General features: G+C 40.9%; 1 protein-coding gene across 1 annotated transcript; it reads right to left on the bottom strand.

Moving 5' to 3' along the window:
* Positions 1-1,574: 1,574 nt before the first annotated feature.
* LOC139453419 (fucolectin-like) lies at positions 1,575-12,878 on the bottom strand. The gene is made up of 4 exons (XM_071235114.1): positions 12,814-12,878; positions 9,227-9,451; positions 3,437-3,694; positions 1,575-1,792 (listed from the first exon to the last, which is right to left on the bottom strand). The coding sequence occupies exons 1-4, from the start codon at positions 12,869-12,871 to the stop codon at positions 1,575-1,577; spliced, it is 759 nt and encodes a 252-aa protein (XP_071091215.1). The 5' UTR covers positions 12,872-12,878.
* Positions 12,879-16,050: the final 3,172 nt, after the last annotated feature.

Here is a 16,050-nt window from a genome sequence, read left to right on the forward strand (position 1 = left end):
ATGAGATGGACCGGCACCTTCGACGTCAACCATGTGTTCCACAGACACTCCAGGAACTTCGAAACATGCTCTAGCAGATATGGACAGATAACCCACAGGACCTTGTGCGACGCCTGGTCCATTCCATGAGACGAAGATGTGTTGCTTGCATCGCAGCCAGAGGTGGACACATGTACACACGCTATTGATTTGTAAAGTGACATTTTGGCATGTTCATGTTTTTTTAATGAAATCACGTTTTTTTCTGAAGTCAGTATGGCAAATTAAACCATTTGAACACATACAGGAGTCTTTTATCTGTTGCAAACCGAAAGTGTTTCAGATGTCACTGTGGTAAAAACATAACTTTGCATTTTATCCTATTCAATGTCACAGGAACTTTTGTTGTTCAGTATATATACGCTCAAATATATAAATATATAAACTGTCGTCGAAGGATAGTACCAAAACAGGAAATAATCACATATTATATTTTAAAACTAGTGTTAGAACAATACAAACATCAGACTATGACAGACGAAACATTATAAAAACAGGCACCATCAAGTGCTTTGATATGTAATCCTTTAAACTATTGTGCTTGATGCCGAGACGAGCATGCACACTTCTTATAACATTTATTAATAAAAGGAACATATTAAATGAAGCTTCATTACCATATACAACAAGAAAGGAAAACAGATAAGTCCTGAGTGAGTGAGTTGGGTTTAGCGCCGCTTTTAACAGTATTCCAGTTATATCAAGGCGTGTCAGCTTAATGTGGGAGGAAAGCCCGAAGTGATGCAGGGCTCAGACATCTACCACTTCGGTTAAACCCACGAGCAAGGGCATGGTTCTGACAAACCTAGAAACATAATCGGGGCGAACCGGGATTCGAACCCATAATCATAGGTTTTTGGCGTGCCCAAGGGACGCAACTCTGCACAGCGAATCGCGGCGACTTAGACCTCTGGACCACCCGTGCCCCGATAGGTCCTGACAGGCTGATTAGAAGCAATGCAGTGTGATGATAGATTGATTTGACCTGTCGGGTTCAAATGACGACCAGAGATCGCAAAATAGGTAATGGAACAAAATGATACAGCGATTGTAATGGTTTTTACAGAGGTCACATGTGGGTGAACGACGTGTTCGTTACGGAGTAACCGGGTAACATGTGTCCATGACGTTTATTTGAGTGAGTGAGTGAGTTTAACGCCGCGTTGAACAGTAGTCAACGCGTTATGACCATGGGCGGATACAGTTTTTTTGAAAAGGGGGGTTTGCACAATTAAGATCTATTTATTGTCCTTGGTGGTAATTTATACAGAAATAAAGATAGTTCTTCCGCAACAATCACAAATGTATCCATCCTTCATTGTGACCTGAAGTAATAAATCTGCACGGTGTTTTGTGTTAAACTTGTGCTTCGTAATTTAAGTAGTGATTCTTTTCACGGATTATTCAGTCGACAACAAAACGCAATGCGTCAGTCGCATGCTGATAGGAATTACTCCACAATCTCATCCCTTTAAATGGACAAGGACAATGTGTTAATGGACAAACACTGAATAGATGTTTTTTAATTGGATGACTTAACACAGCCGATAATAATTCCATCCACTGTCGTCTGCTAATGTATTGCTATCGAATTCAGTGATGAGCTGACATTCATCATCAGTGACCCGGATGTTGATACCATAGCAACCATTGTCATAGTAACATCTCCTGGAACACTCCGCCCGCGTTAATCCAGTATTAGTCGGGTTTGGAGACTGCATCTTATTCCCTGCATGCTTATGGAATTGTCTCTCTGCAAACAATAATAATATATTTGTAAGTCATCAGACAATTAATCTACAAGTGGAAACACAATGCAAGAAAAACAAGTTTTAACTGGTCTATGATAAGGATAAGTTTGTACGTGATATACTACACTATGGATGAGATCGTATTGTTATACACCGCTTTTAGAAATAGTCAAGTCATGTCACGTCGAGGTGACGAGAATGAGATTCATACACGTCAGTTTACTATAGCCCCAGAGCCCGGTGAAACAAATGAGGTGTTGTTTAATGCCACTCAACAATAGTCCAGCTATATCAGGACTGCCAGTAAATAATCAAGTCATGGTCAGGCAAACCAGTGACTGAAAGTATGAACAACGATCTAAGCTATCGGTGCACGTTGACACGCAATCAGTTATGTCACGGAACGTGACGTGACCACTGATATAATTTGTCGACTTTTACATTTGTTGTCTGTTGTTAAATGCCGCACTCAGCAATATTCCAGCTATATGACGGCGGTTCGTAAATAATCGAGTCTGGACCAGACAATCCAGTGATTGATATCATGAACATCGATCCACGCAATCGGAATACTATGACATGCATCAACCAAGTCGGAAGTATAGCTTGGTAAACCAGTTACAATTCTTTCTGCTTCTTGTTGGGAGTTTTTCAAATCTGTCACTCTGCTCTTTGGTTACTGGTGCCTCATTCTACTCCAGTATCTCCACTGAGTAAATAACACAACATTTGAATTAGCGATTTGATAGCTTGTGTAACAGAAAATACATCGCTAAATCTGACAAATGAAAGAGTGAAAGGCCTCAAAGTATATCATTGCAGATCAACAATGTACACACAGTTTCACAAATCGTCAAACGCCACCTTCGTACTTCGCATTTCGAATACAGTAAACTACGTTTATAACGAACACGCTTATAACGAACTGACGGATATAACGAACATATTTTTTAGTCCCGGCCATTTGATGTATATATGCTGTATATATGCTTATAACGAACTACGGTTATTACGAACTAAAATTAGTGGTCCCTTTGAGTTCGTTATAACCGTAGTTTACTGTATAAAATATCAACATATAAAACCGTACACGCAAAACAGAGATACATGTTAAGTCAACTGAATTATGATTTATGTAGAATTAATTTAAAAGATCACCCACACTGAACATGTTGAAATGCATGTGAAAATGAATATTATTGTTTCATGGAAAGGACACTGTTTAGTCATGAGCGTTTAATTATGTTAAACAGTTTAAAAAGATGTTGTATACTACAATTTCATTCATTAAAATCATATCTTTGTTCTCTGAAGACATCCCTTTCCAGGTCATGTCTGAACGACCTTTCGCGAAAATGGAAAGACAATCTAAGTTTTAAGAACTTGGCCACCAATCCCGTTCGCCTCTTGTGAATAAATGTGTTTAAATAAATAATCGTCACATTCGGTTGAGCATGATGTTACACAAGAACGAACACATTAAATGTGTTAGCAATATGTCTCCCACAAGACCTAAACTGTGAATCGTTTTCCACCGTGCAATTATAAAGTAGGACCACACTGATCCATTGGGAAATCAATTTATATTGCTTGAACAGGTTTGTACCAAAACTTTCAGCTTATTCAAAGTCAACTCAAAGCACCACCTTTTAGGCATGGATGAACAAGAAAACCTTCGATCTCTACTTCACAGATGATTAGCGCGTCCTCAGGGCTGGATATGAACTGCGGTAATTTCAGTAGTTTTACGTATCTGCCAATTGTCCCCTCAGCGCACGTCAGCTGAACGTTTTCACCGAGGTTCGCTGCTCCTGGGTGTGAGGCACACGTTGTCTTGTTTGCGCCTGGACAATGGCCTGGGCTCTGTTTGTACACCTCCACTTCAAAGTCATGAAATTTGAATCCTAAAAACAAAAACATACTTTATTGTGTATTTTGTGAAATAAGGGGCGTTGTCGCCCTTACGAAACCAGTCACAAGTCATAAAATTAACCAAAGTGTGATATCGAGACAATGTTTGGAATATTATGTTTGTTTTTTAATGAAAGGCGACAATGGTCAAACTGTCGTGTTGTCGCGATGGCGCGCTTTGGTTGGTTCCGTTAACCTTTTGTAGGTTTTGTAAGGGCTACGCTGCCGCACTATCCCTTCTGGTATTCCAAGCGGAAAATTAATGTGTCACAATATGCATGTTAAACAATGTGGCTTTTCATTCAAATAACACGTTTAACTGAACGCGTAACCTGAAAAAGGTTACATCGTCATTTGTGGCTGCGTCGCTCATGAAAATCAAGTGTCAGATCAGCCAATGAGATAAACATGCTCTCCAACATGAAGAGATAAATATCCTCTATGTATTCAAGACACGCAATCTCATTTTCACAATATATAGTGTCCGAGATGACGTCACTTAGCAATGACGTCATTTCCGTTATGAAGTGATGTTTTGTATTCAATGCTACAATGAAATTCACTCAAGATGACATGCTCGAACATTTGGCGAAAACCTGGTGTCGTCTCTTTAACTTTAAAGTTATTCATACATGTGCGTTTTGTTGTTGTTGTTTTTTCGCTTTAGTCCTCGCCTCTTAGAATGCATAATAGCTTTTTAGAGAAACATCCACTTTGCTAGCGATAACCATCATCGTTGAGTTTTGACCACGTGGTTTCAACCAAGGTAAGGATAGGAAGTCAGGTGACTGTCAGCGGCCATTTGATTCCATTTCAAGTGGCGAGGTTCCGTCTAAAGTTCCGTTTGATGTGACACAGTCAGAATTTGACTACCCGAAATATAAGCGGCAAATTCCTTTCCATATCCATAAGAAAGCAAAGTAGACTGTATGATTCTGTCTATATCATGAGCATTTGTTTATGAATCACTATCAAATAGTAATGCTACCAGGTGTTTGCGAAAAGGCATATTCTGACCTACAGGCCTACCCGTCACAAACACATTCAAAGGAAAGTCAATTGTTCACCTGACAAAACAGGGGAACACAATCATGTTCCTCCACGTGTCTACCATACAACCCTTTGAAGGCTTTACTGAGGCCTTGAACTTTGGAATCTTGATAGAACAACTTCTGAGTATAAGTCATATGACACCCTTTGGAAACTTGGAAGAAAGAGCATGCTCGATTGTACCTCAAAAGGTGTGAAATGTAAACTCCAAAGGCTGGAGCTGCAGGAATATTGCTCAAATTAAAAAGGTGAAAGTTGACTATGGAAATGAAGAAGTCATCCTCTTGTCATTAAATATTGTGGAGAATGGTTTGTCACTCTGAATCTGTATGCAAAGATCTAAATACGAAACAGATGAGACGATCACCAATGTGTTCAGGTGGGTAATTCGGTTGAGTGGAATTGGCTATTTGGTTGTTGTTGAACGATTTCAGATCATCACTATACCTGAAGCTTAAGTCAACACTTCTTGGCCAAAGTACCTTGTTTTCACTTTGCCAATCCGAGACGATGACGATTCACATGCATAAAACATAGATCAGCTAGAAGGGGAGCTCAATTGGTGCCCATGGGGATGTCTACTTCTTGCCTGATGTTTTACCCCTAAATGTGACTTAGATGTTATCAATGAGGAAGTCCAGCATTTCACATATTGTTTTCTCAGTAAACTTCAGATGGCATTTGCTTTCATTTTTGACAAATTGTCCTGATCCTCTGAAGATAGATACTAGTATCTATTTATGGTCACCACGTTTTGTAATAAAGTAATGCTACTTTAATTCACCTGTGTGCAAAATTCAAACTCAAGAACATGCGGTCTTTGTCTGATCTAGAGAAGTATGTTTCTCGTTTGGCCATCCATTTCAAAGTAACAACAGTAACTACTACTCTCTTCTCGATACTGTGCACTTGTGAGAGACCCTCATCAAGCGTTACTGGAGTCGTTAGATTCCTTTCAGTGAAACATATTACAGTATTGTCCTTACTTGTGCAGTCCCAATGGTTCCTGAAGGAGAGACAACACATCTTCCAAATAATTGGTATCGTCTGGCCTTCGACCTTTCTTATGACCATCGCTGCGTCTTTGGGATGCCGGAAACAGACTCAATGCAGTGGCGTTTGCAATTCGCTGCTTAGAAAGACTGCTTACGTATTTTATTTTGTCATTACATCCATATGGCATTGTCGTACAGAACAGCCGAATTCAGTTATAGTCTCTGGACATTCTATAACGTCGACTGCATTTCATGGTGTTACATCATAAAAAGGAAGGTATATATTTTCTAATATCCTAAGTTTTTCATGTGAAGGACGGAGTGATTTTCAGAATTGAAATCTAGGTAGACACAATTGGAAACACTTCTGTTGATGCCCGATGTATACTGGCTGATTTGTGTCGATAAGTTCGGTTGTGTCTCTTCAACATAAATATCAGTCCCAAAAGGGTAACAACATTGACGTTTCCATGGTGATATGGTGTTGTCAATGGACTAAGCTTTCCTTAAAGTCAATTTTAATTTTCGTAAATATGCTTCTGGCTATCAGTTACAAAAATTCATCTACCTCACACACGAATTACAAACGTGCTTGTTACGACGTAAATTGTAATAGAAAGGTAAATTGTAATAAAATTTGACGTAAATTGTAATAATCTCTACTTGCGGTAAAATGTAATAAATTCCAATTTGCTGCAAGTGTTACAATTTACCTTTTTATTACAATTTACGTCGTAACAGTGCTTAATCGGTCTATATCGGTGGTATTTGATCTAACGATTGTTTGACATAGGGTGAATTACATCCTTTGGTACAATATTCTGGAATACTCGCCCTTTGATTAATCTGCTTTTATGTGCTTTACATATGTGTTTTTTTATGATTTACAGAATATACCTGTCCTTTTCAGTTATAATTTAAGAAATACTTAAGTCAATTTTGAACACTGATTGGCAGATAACTGCCTGAGTATGTTGTGTGTGCACCGGGCCAATCATTACTTGCACGGATATCGTGACGGATAGATATCGTGTAATGTGAGTGGGTGTAGTTGACAAAGAAATATACCCCAAAGGCATGGGTGGTTTCTGGTACGTGCATAGAAAGTTATACTGTGTACTCATATGAACAATGGTTGATCCAATGCACAGAAGACCAACTGACAGTTCACCCTTTGTCGTCTTTGAAGAATGACTAAAGTGTAAACAGTATTCTTATTAATTTTGGTACCATTCGATGGTTGAAAAAAAGTTATACAGTTATGCTTCTAAGCTGATTGCTAAGTGTCTGTGGTTGTCAAAAACTAATAATCACATTAATTATTGTATTGGGTAAAACAGCTGTTGGAAAATAAGACAATAGATGGACAATAGATAGCCACACCTTCACGCTTAGTATGTACAATAGGACGGACAACCACGAACTGTAATAGCTGCATAAATCATCCCGATGAATTATATCCGCAAAGAATGCATTAGAGATCGGCAGAACATCACACGATTTAGCTCCATACATAATTCCGTCCTCAAACAATATTCCAAAGTCGGGCACAACTCTATTCGACCCGTGAAGACACGGGGTAGAATAGGTCTTCTGCAACCTATGCTTGCTGTAAAAGACGACTACATTTGTCGTAAGAGGCGACTCACGGGATCGGGTGGTCAGGCTCGCTTACTTGGTTGATGCATGTCATCGATCCCAATTGCGTGGATCGATGGTCATGATATTAATCACTGGATTGTCTGGTCCAGACTTGATAAACAACAAACACACAAAACAACTCTATTCTATAATAGATTAGTATCAATGTGCGTGGTTAGGCTTCAAAACAAAAATTTATAATACAATTAAACAAAGTAGGGTGTGTTTTAGTTATGTTTATGAGTAAACATTACAATGATTGAATTGGCAAATCAGAATCACCACGAGTTGATTAAACAAAGGAAACTGGGGGTAAACGTTCATAAAAATCACCAAGGGTTCATTCTGACATATGCACGTTACACATGTTTCCTTAAGTAATCGATGAACCCACAACGATTTACAGATTCATACTGATGATGCGGCCAATGTTGTTTTTGTATTCTACCTTGAAGCACAGGGCCGAGTTCATCCAGCGCGGTCGACGGCTGTTTGGGGCGTAGACGCCCGATGATGTCCCATACGTGCTCAGCGCTGACCATAGAAGAACTATGAAGACGTTCTGCTGCTGCACGTATACAGTAACAGCCTGACTGCGTGTGTAACACGGTAGCCGCCAGTATGTTGTCACGTTAGTACCGTCGTTTTATCCTCCCAGGGGCAACGGCGTTCAGTCGACCATGGTGGTCCCACTGCATGCAATCACTGAGCCACCACCGGACATTGTCGTCGTGTATTGGAACGTTTCATAACAGACATTGACGTCGTGTTTTTGAAGTTTCCAAACAGACATTGTCGTGGTGTATTTGAACGTTTCCAAACAGACATTGTCGTCGTGTATTGAAGTTTCCTAACAGATATTGTCGTCGTGTATTTGAACGTTTCCAAACACAACCACGCCTATAAAGGACGCCTGGTGTGACCCTTTACACGTGACCATGGCCTACTTTCCCAGTGACGACGCTGTCTGCACCACTGGTGCAGTGCTGCAATGTTGAATCAGTCAAACGTTGATAACAGGTGATCGACGAACACGCAGGTGAACTGCATGAAAGTGAAATGCGAATGGTTATCCCGGGAACTCTAACACCAACAAGCCTATTTTGTGTTTTGATTTGCTCTTGGTCCTCATTTCTGCAGAACATGGGTCTAGACGACCCTTGATAGGTGGTGTCGATCCTGGCCATCCTGATTGGGGTCTATCATCAAAGTTGGCCACGATATGCTGATGTGTTTTGTTTGTTTGTTTGTTGTTTAACGCCGCACTCGGCAATATCCCAGCTATATGGTGGCAGTCTGAATATAATCGAGTCTGGACCAGAGAATCAAGTGTTTGATATCATGAGCATCGATCGACGCAAATGGGATACGACGACATATATCTACCAAGTCAACGAGCCTGACCACCCGATCCCGTTAGTCGCAGACTCCAACATTTATCACAACTATATATTGGGGTGATGAGGCATGAAAACATGACACAGTTGTATTTTTTTCAAAAACAAAATGTTTCAAATTTGAACGCTACATAGGATCTGGTCATTTAGGGGAACATTATAATTTTTACATGAAAACAAAATTTACATAAAGGGGTTCAGCTCATTTGATACAGTCATAAGCCCGATCTCATCACTCCCTGCCCCCCCCCCCCCCCCCCCCCCCCCCCCCCCTCCCTATTCAAATGACAAGTCCCTAGTTTCATAAACGACAAGTTTCATAAACGAATATGAAAACTTCGTTAATGATTTCTAAAAGCTTCGGTCGTGTATAGTAATGCACGTTTTATAGCCTTTTCCGTTGTCCTTATTCAAAGCCTGTTTCCCCATGCTGTGTACTTACCATCTTCGTCCCCTCTATTCTGGATCCGGACTGTGTTGATCCTGTAGGTGGACAAGAGGTCGACTGACCACCACTGGTCAGTTTCTCCGTGTAATGTGTGAATGCAACTCTTTCTCCAGAAAGTGGAATCGCGGTTACCATCAACAGCCCGATCTGGCGTCCCATTCAGGGTAACGGAACTCTGTGTTGCCGGTTTACCCAGAGCAATGTTGTTTGTTCCAACACCTGTTTCACATCAAAGTGGGTGCAAGTGAATTGCAAGGCAAGAGTAACGATACTGTGGTGTTTGTGGACAGTTGACGGTGTTCAGACATATCATTCAGACGTATCAGTGAGTGAGTGAGTGAGTATGGTTTTACGCCGCTTTTAGCAATATTCCAGCAATATCACGGCGGGGGACACCAGAAAATGGGCTTCACACATTGTACCCATGTCGGGAATCGAACCCGGGTCTTTGGCGTGACGAGCGAACGCTTTAACCACTAGGCTACCCGACCGCCCCCAGACGTATCAGACATACACATGTTGTCCAGACTTACATTTGTTAGACGTGCATACTAGTCAAACGTACATGTTGTTCAAAGGTACATATTGGCATTGTGTTCACGAATAATTATGCTTTTCGAGGCTTTGAGAATGAAAACTATTTTAGTATCTGTTGTTTTTGCAAGTCTTGCCAGAGATATGTTAGACTGAGCTGATTCACTCGTGTCAATTCGTGCTACTTCAAAACATGCAGTTCTTTGTCTGTGAAAAAAGGAGCCGAACTCTTTAAGTTGTTTTCCAACACGTTTTTTTTTACATCCAGCATATTGAGCGAACAATATATTTTCTTGAGCGAATACTGAGGACAAATGACTTTTCAAGTTGTTGTTTTTCTGGACACAGTAAAGCTGTTACAAAAGTCAGTAAATTGCATTATACATAAATACGCATGAAAAAAAATATATAACACAATAAATGTCAACAGATTTAACTGGCTTACTTTCTACTGCAAGAATCGGGTAGTATTAATTTGATTCAATATTAAAATGATTGAACGAGCGTATCTACGACATTCTAAATCTGCATGTATATGCAAATTACATTGTAATGAACGTTTGATGTTCCACTTTAAAAGTAGGTATGCCTAATTCCATAGCCTTAGTTTGAAGTTAGTATGCAGAGTAGGTTTAAACTTCACTATTACGTTCCACATAGTGGGTGGGCGAATGTTCGCAGCAGTGAGCAATATAATTACTCGGTAACGACGGCATGTAAAAATAATCTAGTTTGATTTATATAAACCAGTGGTCGGGTAGAATGTCATGGAACCAGGTCGCGATCCGATACTGATTGTTATCGGCTTTTGTGCGAGCGAGTGATAAATTGACGTTGCATTGGCACTATCTCAGCCCAAAAGGCAATGGGAACAATGCTAAATTTATCAAAAGTCGTCGTCATTAGCGACACATTGACTGTAAGGTAAAAATCAGATCAAACGGAAACCTTATTCAAACTAGCTTAAGGACAACAAGGTGCAATATATACACATATTCACAATACATGTACATGTATCACACATTCGATCGACTCCTTTCAGGGGGCACGGGTGGCCCAGTCGCCTAAGGCGCCGCGATTCGCTGTGCTGAGTTACGTCCCTTGGGCACGCCAGAAACCTATGATTGTTGGTTCGAATCCCGGTTCGCCCCAATTATGTTTCTAGGTTTGTCAGCACCATACCCGTGCTCGTGGGTTTCACCGAAGTGGTAAACGTCTGAATGGAACTCACTTAGTAACAAGCAATAAGCGTGATTAAGTGCTGCAAAAATATAATTTTGTGACTCACTCAAAAGCAATATATACTGAACCGCAAAAGAAACGTCACCATGGATAGATATATGAGGAACCTGATTGTCCAAACAGTGTAAACATACTTTGAGACATATTAAAAAGATGAAACCTGGCAAAACTGATCATCAAGGTTGAAATTAAAGTGTCAAATGTTCTTAAAGTGAAACACAACACTAGTCTCTGAGAAACTGGCATCACAAGTCCGTATCTCGTGTGTCCGCTATGTGCATTGATGACTGTCGTGCAAAGTCGATACATGGAATGGATGAGGCGGTTGATGAAGGCCATAGGCACTTGAGTCCATACTCTGAGGAACGCCTGACGTAGTTCAGCTTCAGTTGTCGGCCTTGGTCGGACGTCATTCAGCCGTCTTTGAATCGATATCTCGTCCCACAGGTGCTCAATGGGAATTAAATCGGGACTGAGGACAGGCCACTGCGTGGCTCCGATGCCATTCTGCTGGAGGAAGTCTCCTGTTGCTCTCACAGTGTGGGCACGGGCGTTATCATGCTGAAGCTCGTGGTTGCGGCGACGTACCAAATGAGGTATGGCGTGTGGTCTCAAGACTTGATCAATGTACCGAGCTGCTGTGACACCACTGCCTCTCCCTGGACCACAGGGCTGACCCTCTGTGCAAGACCAATTCCACCCCACACCAGGATGCTCGGACCACCCTACGAGTCTCTCTAAACAACACAAGCATCCGAATAACGTTCCCCACGGCGTCGCCAGACTCTCTCTGCCATCTGCTGTTGAGATACAGTAACGGCTCTCGTCAGAGAAGAGGACTCTTCTCCACTGCTGGTGGCGCCAATGCTGGTGCTGTGTTGCCCACACCGTGTTGCGGTGTCAGAATGGGTCCTCGTTGTGGCCTGTGACAGTGGAGGTGTCTGCTCGTCAATCGTCAACGCACGGTGTCCGCACTAATGTGTCGCTGGTGTGTCCCCATGGTCTGTCGAGCAGTTTCCGCAGCAGTAACACGGCGATCTTAAAGATGCTGTCGCGCAATCTGACGATCCTGACGTCGGATGGTGACCCTTCGTCTTCCACTACGTGGTCGGTCATCTGTAGTGTTGGTGGTCTGGTATCGTTGCTGGAGCCTGTTTATGGTCCTTACGTGGACTTGAAATGCATTGGCTACTTGCCGTGCGGTTTGTCCAGCTTGCAATCGTCCAAGGGCTTGGTGTCGCTGATTTCTTATCAATCTTGGCATGTGGTAGCAATTCAATAACGAATGAATTTTCTGGGTGGATTTTTATAGGGCAAGAAATGGGGGAACGCATGTGCATTTCAATTTGCATCGGGTTACCATGGCCGTTGCCGTGATGCGTTTGGGCGATCGTTTTTTTGTCATCTGCTTTGTTTTTTTATCATCAAATTTCATTTTTCCGAACAAGCTAAAGTTAAAATTTTAGAAACTTTGACAAAAATTACAACTTTAAATGACAACTTTTCATGCAACGTTACTTAGGGTGCCGTTTCTTTTCCGTTTCAGTATATTTCAATGTCAATATTTACCTTCACATTTAATATTGATTTTCAACCTTGTTCAAACAAGATCAAATGGTAACAAATGACCTACAACTATCGAAATGCTGGCCCCTACCTACGATAAAATAGAAGTGATCTAAGTAACCATGTTGTTCAAGAGATGTTCCAAACCTTTTTTTTACTTTTTTTAAAAATGAATAAAGAATCCGTATTTATTTTGGTAGGTTCGGCGTTTCACATCAACAACAAAAACTTGCACCTACCTGATATTGTACATGTACACACACATATTGTCAACCAGGGTATACTGATTTTATCCATCTCTCTTCTGAACTGAACTTCTTACTCGAAAGGAACGTAGCATTATGACGCGCTGTCAATTGCCACAGACAACGAAGCGGATCGATTTGTTTCTGCCATACTTTGTAGAACTCTGTCCAATGTGACTGGTGTGTTTGGCTTTGGTCCCTTTGCTCAAAGCTCAGAGCTTCCGTTCTGGCTGGGGATCAATGTTCATGAGAGAGTGTTTTGTTGTTTATGGATCGAACCCCGGACCTTCCGCTCTCCGGGCGGACGCTCTACCACTATAACAGGGAGGCGGTCCGGTCATCATTGAATTCACGTCTCGGAGATAGAAGAATATTAATCGTGAAAGACAATCCTGACTAAATTAAATTCCTTATGGAAATACAGTTGAGAAACTACTCTCAAAAAAAGTTTGGGATATTCGAAAATGACAGATGATTACAGAAATGCAAAGACATACCGAGTGATGGTAATTGATGGATAAGAAAAAGGAAGACCAGGTGTAACTTGACAATGAATTAAGGATTGATGTTGTGGATGTTGACGTTCATCAGCTGATAAAGACAGTGCCTCACGTGAACAAATTTTTCATGAAGCACTTCGTGCATCACGGAATTTCCTCACGTGAGACACTAACATCATCTGATGAATGTCAACAAATACAACTTCAATCCTTATATTGACAGATACATTAATCATAACAAACAATCCATTTAAACACCAAACATTAGTTATTAAAAGCGAACTATATTAACTACAAACTATAATTTAAGAAACAGTTCTGAAATACAGGGAATTTATAGCCGTACTTCTTCTTACGCCAAATCCTTTTTACCAGACACGATACACTTATGGAATGCTCTTCCAAATTCCAAAGAGTCAAGTAGTCTGTCAGAATTTAAAAACCTAATTACGAAATCCGAAAATAAGACTTATTTTGACCTTAGCTATGGCACTCGATTCTGTCAAATCGTTCACTGCCGCCTCAGACTCGGTTGTAGCGACCTAAACGCCGATAAGTATGATAACAGACATTTAATTGACAGTCCGTGTTGCTCCTGTGGATATCAGAGTGAAAACGCCCTACATTACTTTTTTACTTGCTGTAACTTTACTCAGATAAAACTTAATATGCACTTTTATACTACCGGTTATAACCTGGATACTATTATGAACGGAAATAATGAACTTGCTCACTCTGAAAACCAGAAATTAGTTCATTTCAATGACTAAAAATATGTTTAAACCAACTATATTAACGCGGAGAGAGTTGCTTTTGTCGTGACGTCACCCCACCCCCCACCCCACCCCACCCCCACCCCCACACGTACACACGTACACACACACACGTACACACACACACGTACACACACACACACACACACACACACACACACACACACACACACACACACACAAATTGTATGTATCTACTGGGAGTTAGGTCCCTTGGTTTTACAAAAGTAAAAAGTGTCGGCTACGTTATTATCGGACCTTGAGGAAATCCCCTCAAGTAGCTCTGTATCTCTCCGCTCTATCGATAACGTAATCAGGCGACACGACATGCTGGTTTTCATCAGTAGGTAGTGTTCATCTCGGCGAGGTAGCCCGCCACTGTCAATATTTAAACATGTTGGTGGTATATTGTAAGGGTGGAAACAACCAAGAAAGACGACAGGGGTGTGCAGTGAAAAATGAACGTTTGAGATGACGTGATCAATTATGGGTCATGCTCCCACGATTGGTCAAACATTTGTATATACGGAATGACATGGCCCGAATGAATCTCCGAATGACGATTTCAGGGAGTCTTGTCAACTCCTCTTGCAGCGCCTGGCCGTAGTTCGGCTAGCGTAGCGGGTGGCGGGAGTCAGTGACTATATGTGCATGGTGGGCACGGGCGTGGTCGTCTTGACAGACAAAACAGGGACAAGCATGGCGCGTTGTATAGGTTGTGCTATCCAGTGACCCTTCCATGAACCCGTGAAGATCCGGGGTAGAATGGGTCTTCAGCAACCCATGCTTGCCGTAAAAGGCGACTTTCCTTGGTTGAATGTTGTTTCAAGCCGCAAATTGGATCATATTATTATAAATTATCATCATTCCATCCTAGTTCTCCACAGAATAAGTATACATACGTGTGCGTGAGTGAATGTTGTTTTAAGATTCCTGCAATGTCACAGCGTACAATGTTGGATTGGGTGATTTATTGTATGTATACTGTCTTACCCGGCAGTCAGTAATAACAAAATAAATTGTGTGTCTAAAGAAAGTATGTTACAAACGTTATCAAAGCGTTACTAGGCTGAAAAGAGTCGCCGAAATACTGCAAACATAAGTCACAAACATAACTGTTATACCCATAATAAAATACTTCACAATTATTTCTTGTTTGATTCATTTTGAGCCACCATCAAACATGGGTGTATACTTTCTTTTGCCCGGTAATCTATATCAAGGCGTCTTGTAAATAATATAACCTAAATCGATTATTTAAAAACGCCGTCATATAGCTGGAATAATGTGGCGTTAAACAACATACAAACAAACAAAAGATATTTCTGATTAATGGAAGAAAGCCCTTGAAGACACTGGAAGTGAGCAATCATGGACAATCCTTGTTAAGTATTGAAATAATCATTTATTTATCAAAGTGGTTGGTATGGAATTAAGTTGTTTATTGTTATTTATATGCTTTTATGGATATATGAAAATATATTGTTTGTTTCAGTGTTGGTGATTTTAATGCTAAACTACCAGGCGCCCAGCGTGCAATATACATCAGTGAGTTGTCACACTTGCCGCCGCAACCGTCAGTCAGAAGGGGAAACTGACAAGCGAACTTGACCCCCACGCACCACACCCTGAGATCATGGATCAGCTGTGCAGTGCAATTGACAACGGTGATGTCAGCAACAACATAACAGCCCAGCTGGTTTAATGTATGCTTAGACCCCTCGTGTTCAGAGAATGACAACAATAACTTGTTTTCATATACCGTTATATAAAATTGGAATAAACAGGGATAGATTAGTAAATTTAAATAAATGAGCTAAAATTATACATTTAATCGAACACATGTTTACATTTGACTTTGAAAGTTACGTAAATGAGGACTTTCATCACAAGAAAATCTGTGCATCCCGAGACTGCTTGTTTTATATGAATGCATCTCGGTCTACGCGCAGGCGCTG

This window comes from Haliotis cracherodii, unplaced genomic scaffold, assembly GCF_022045235.1.
Source record: "Haliotis cracherodii isolate W230 unplaced genomic scaffold, xgHalCrac1.p SCAF_9, whole genome shotgun sequence".
In the NCBI taxonomy this organism is placed as follows: domain Eukaryota; kingdom Metazoa; phylum Mollusca; class Gastropoda; order Lepetellida; family Haliotidae; genus Haliotis; species Haliotis cracherodii.

Coding starts and splice junctions, on each gene's coding strand:
- LOC139453419 (XM_071235114.1), bottom strand. CDS start 12,871: ATGGATAAAATCAGTATACCCTGGTTGACAATATGTGTGTGTACATGT. Junction 9,452..12,813: donor GTGTACATGTACAATATCAG/GTAGGTGCAAGT, acceptor GATGTGAAACAG/GTGTTGGAACAAACAACATT. Junction 3,695..9,226: donor GAATAGAGGGGACGAAGATG/GTAAGTACACAG, acceptor TTTTGTTTTTAG/GATTCAAATTTCATGACTTT.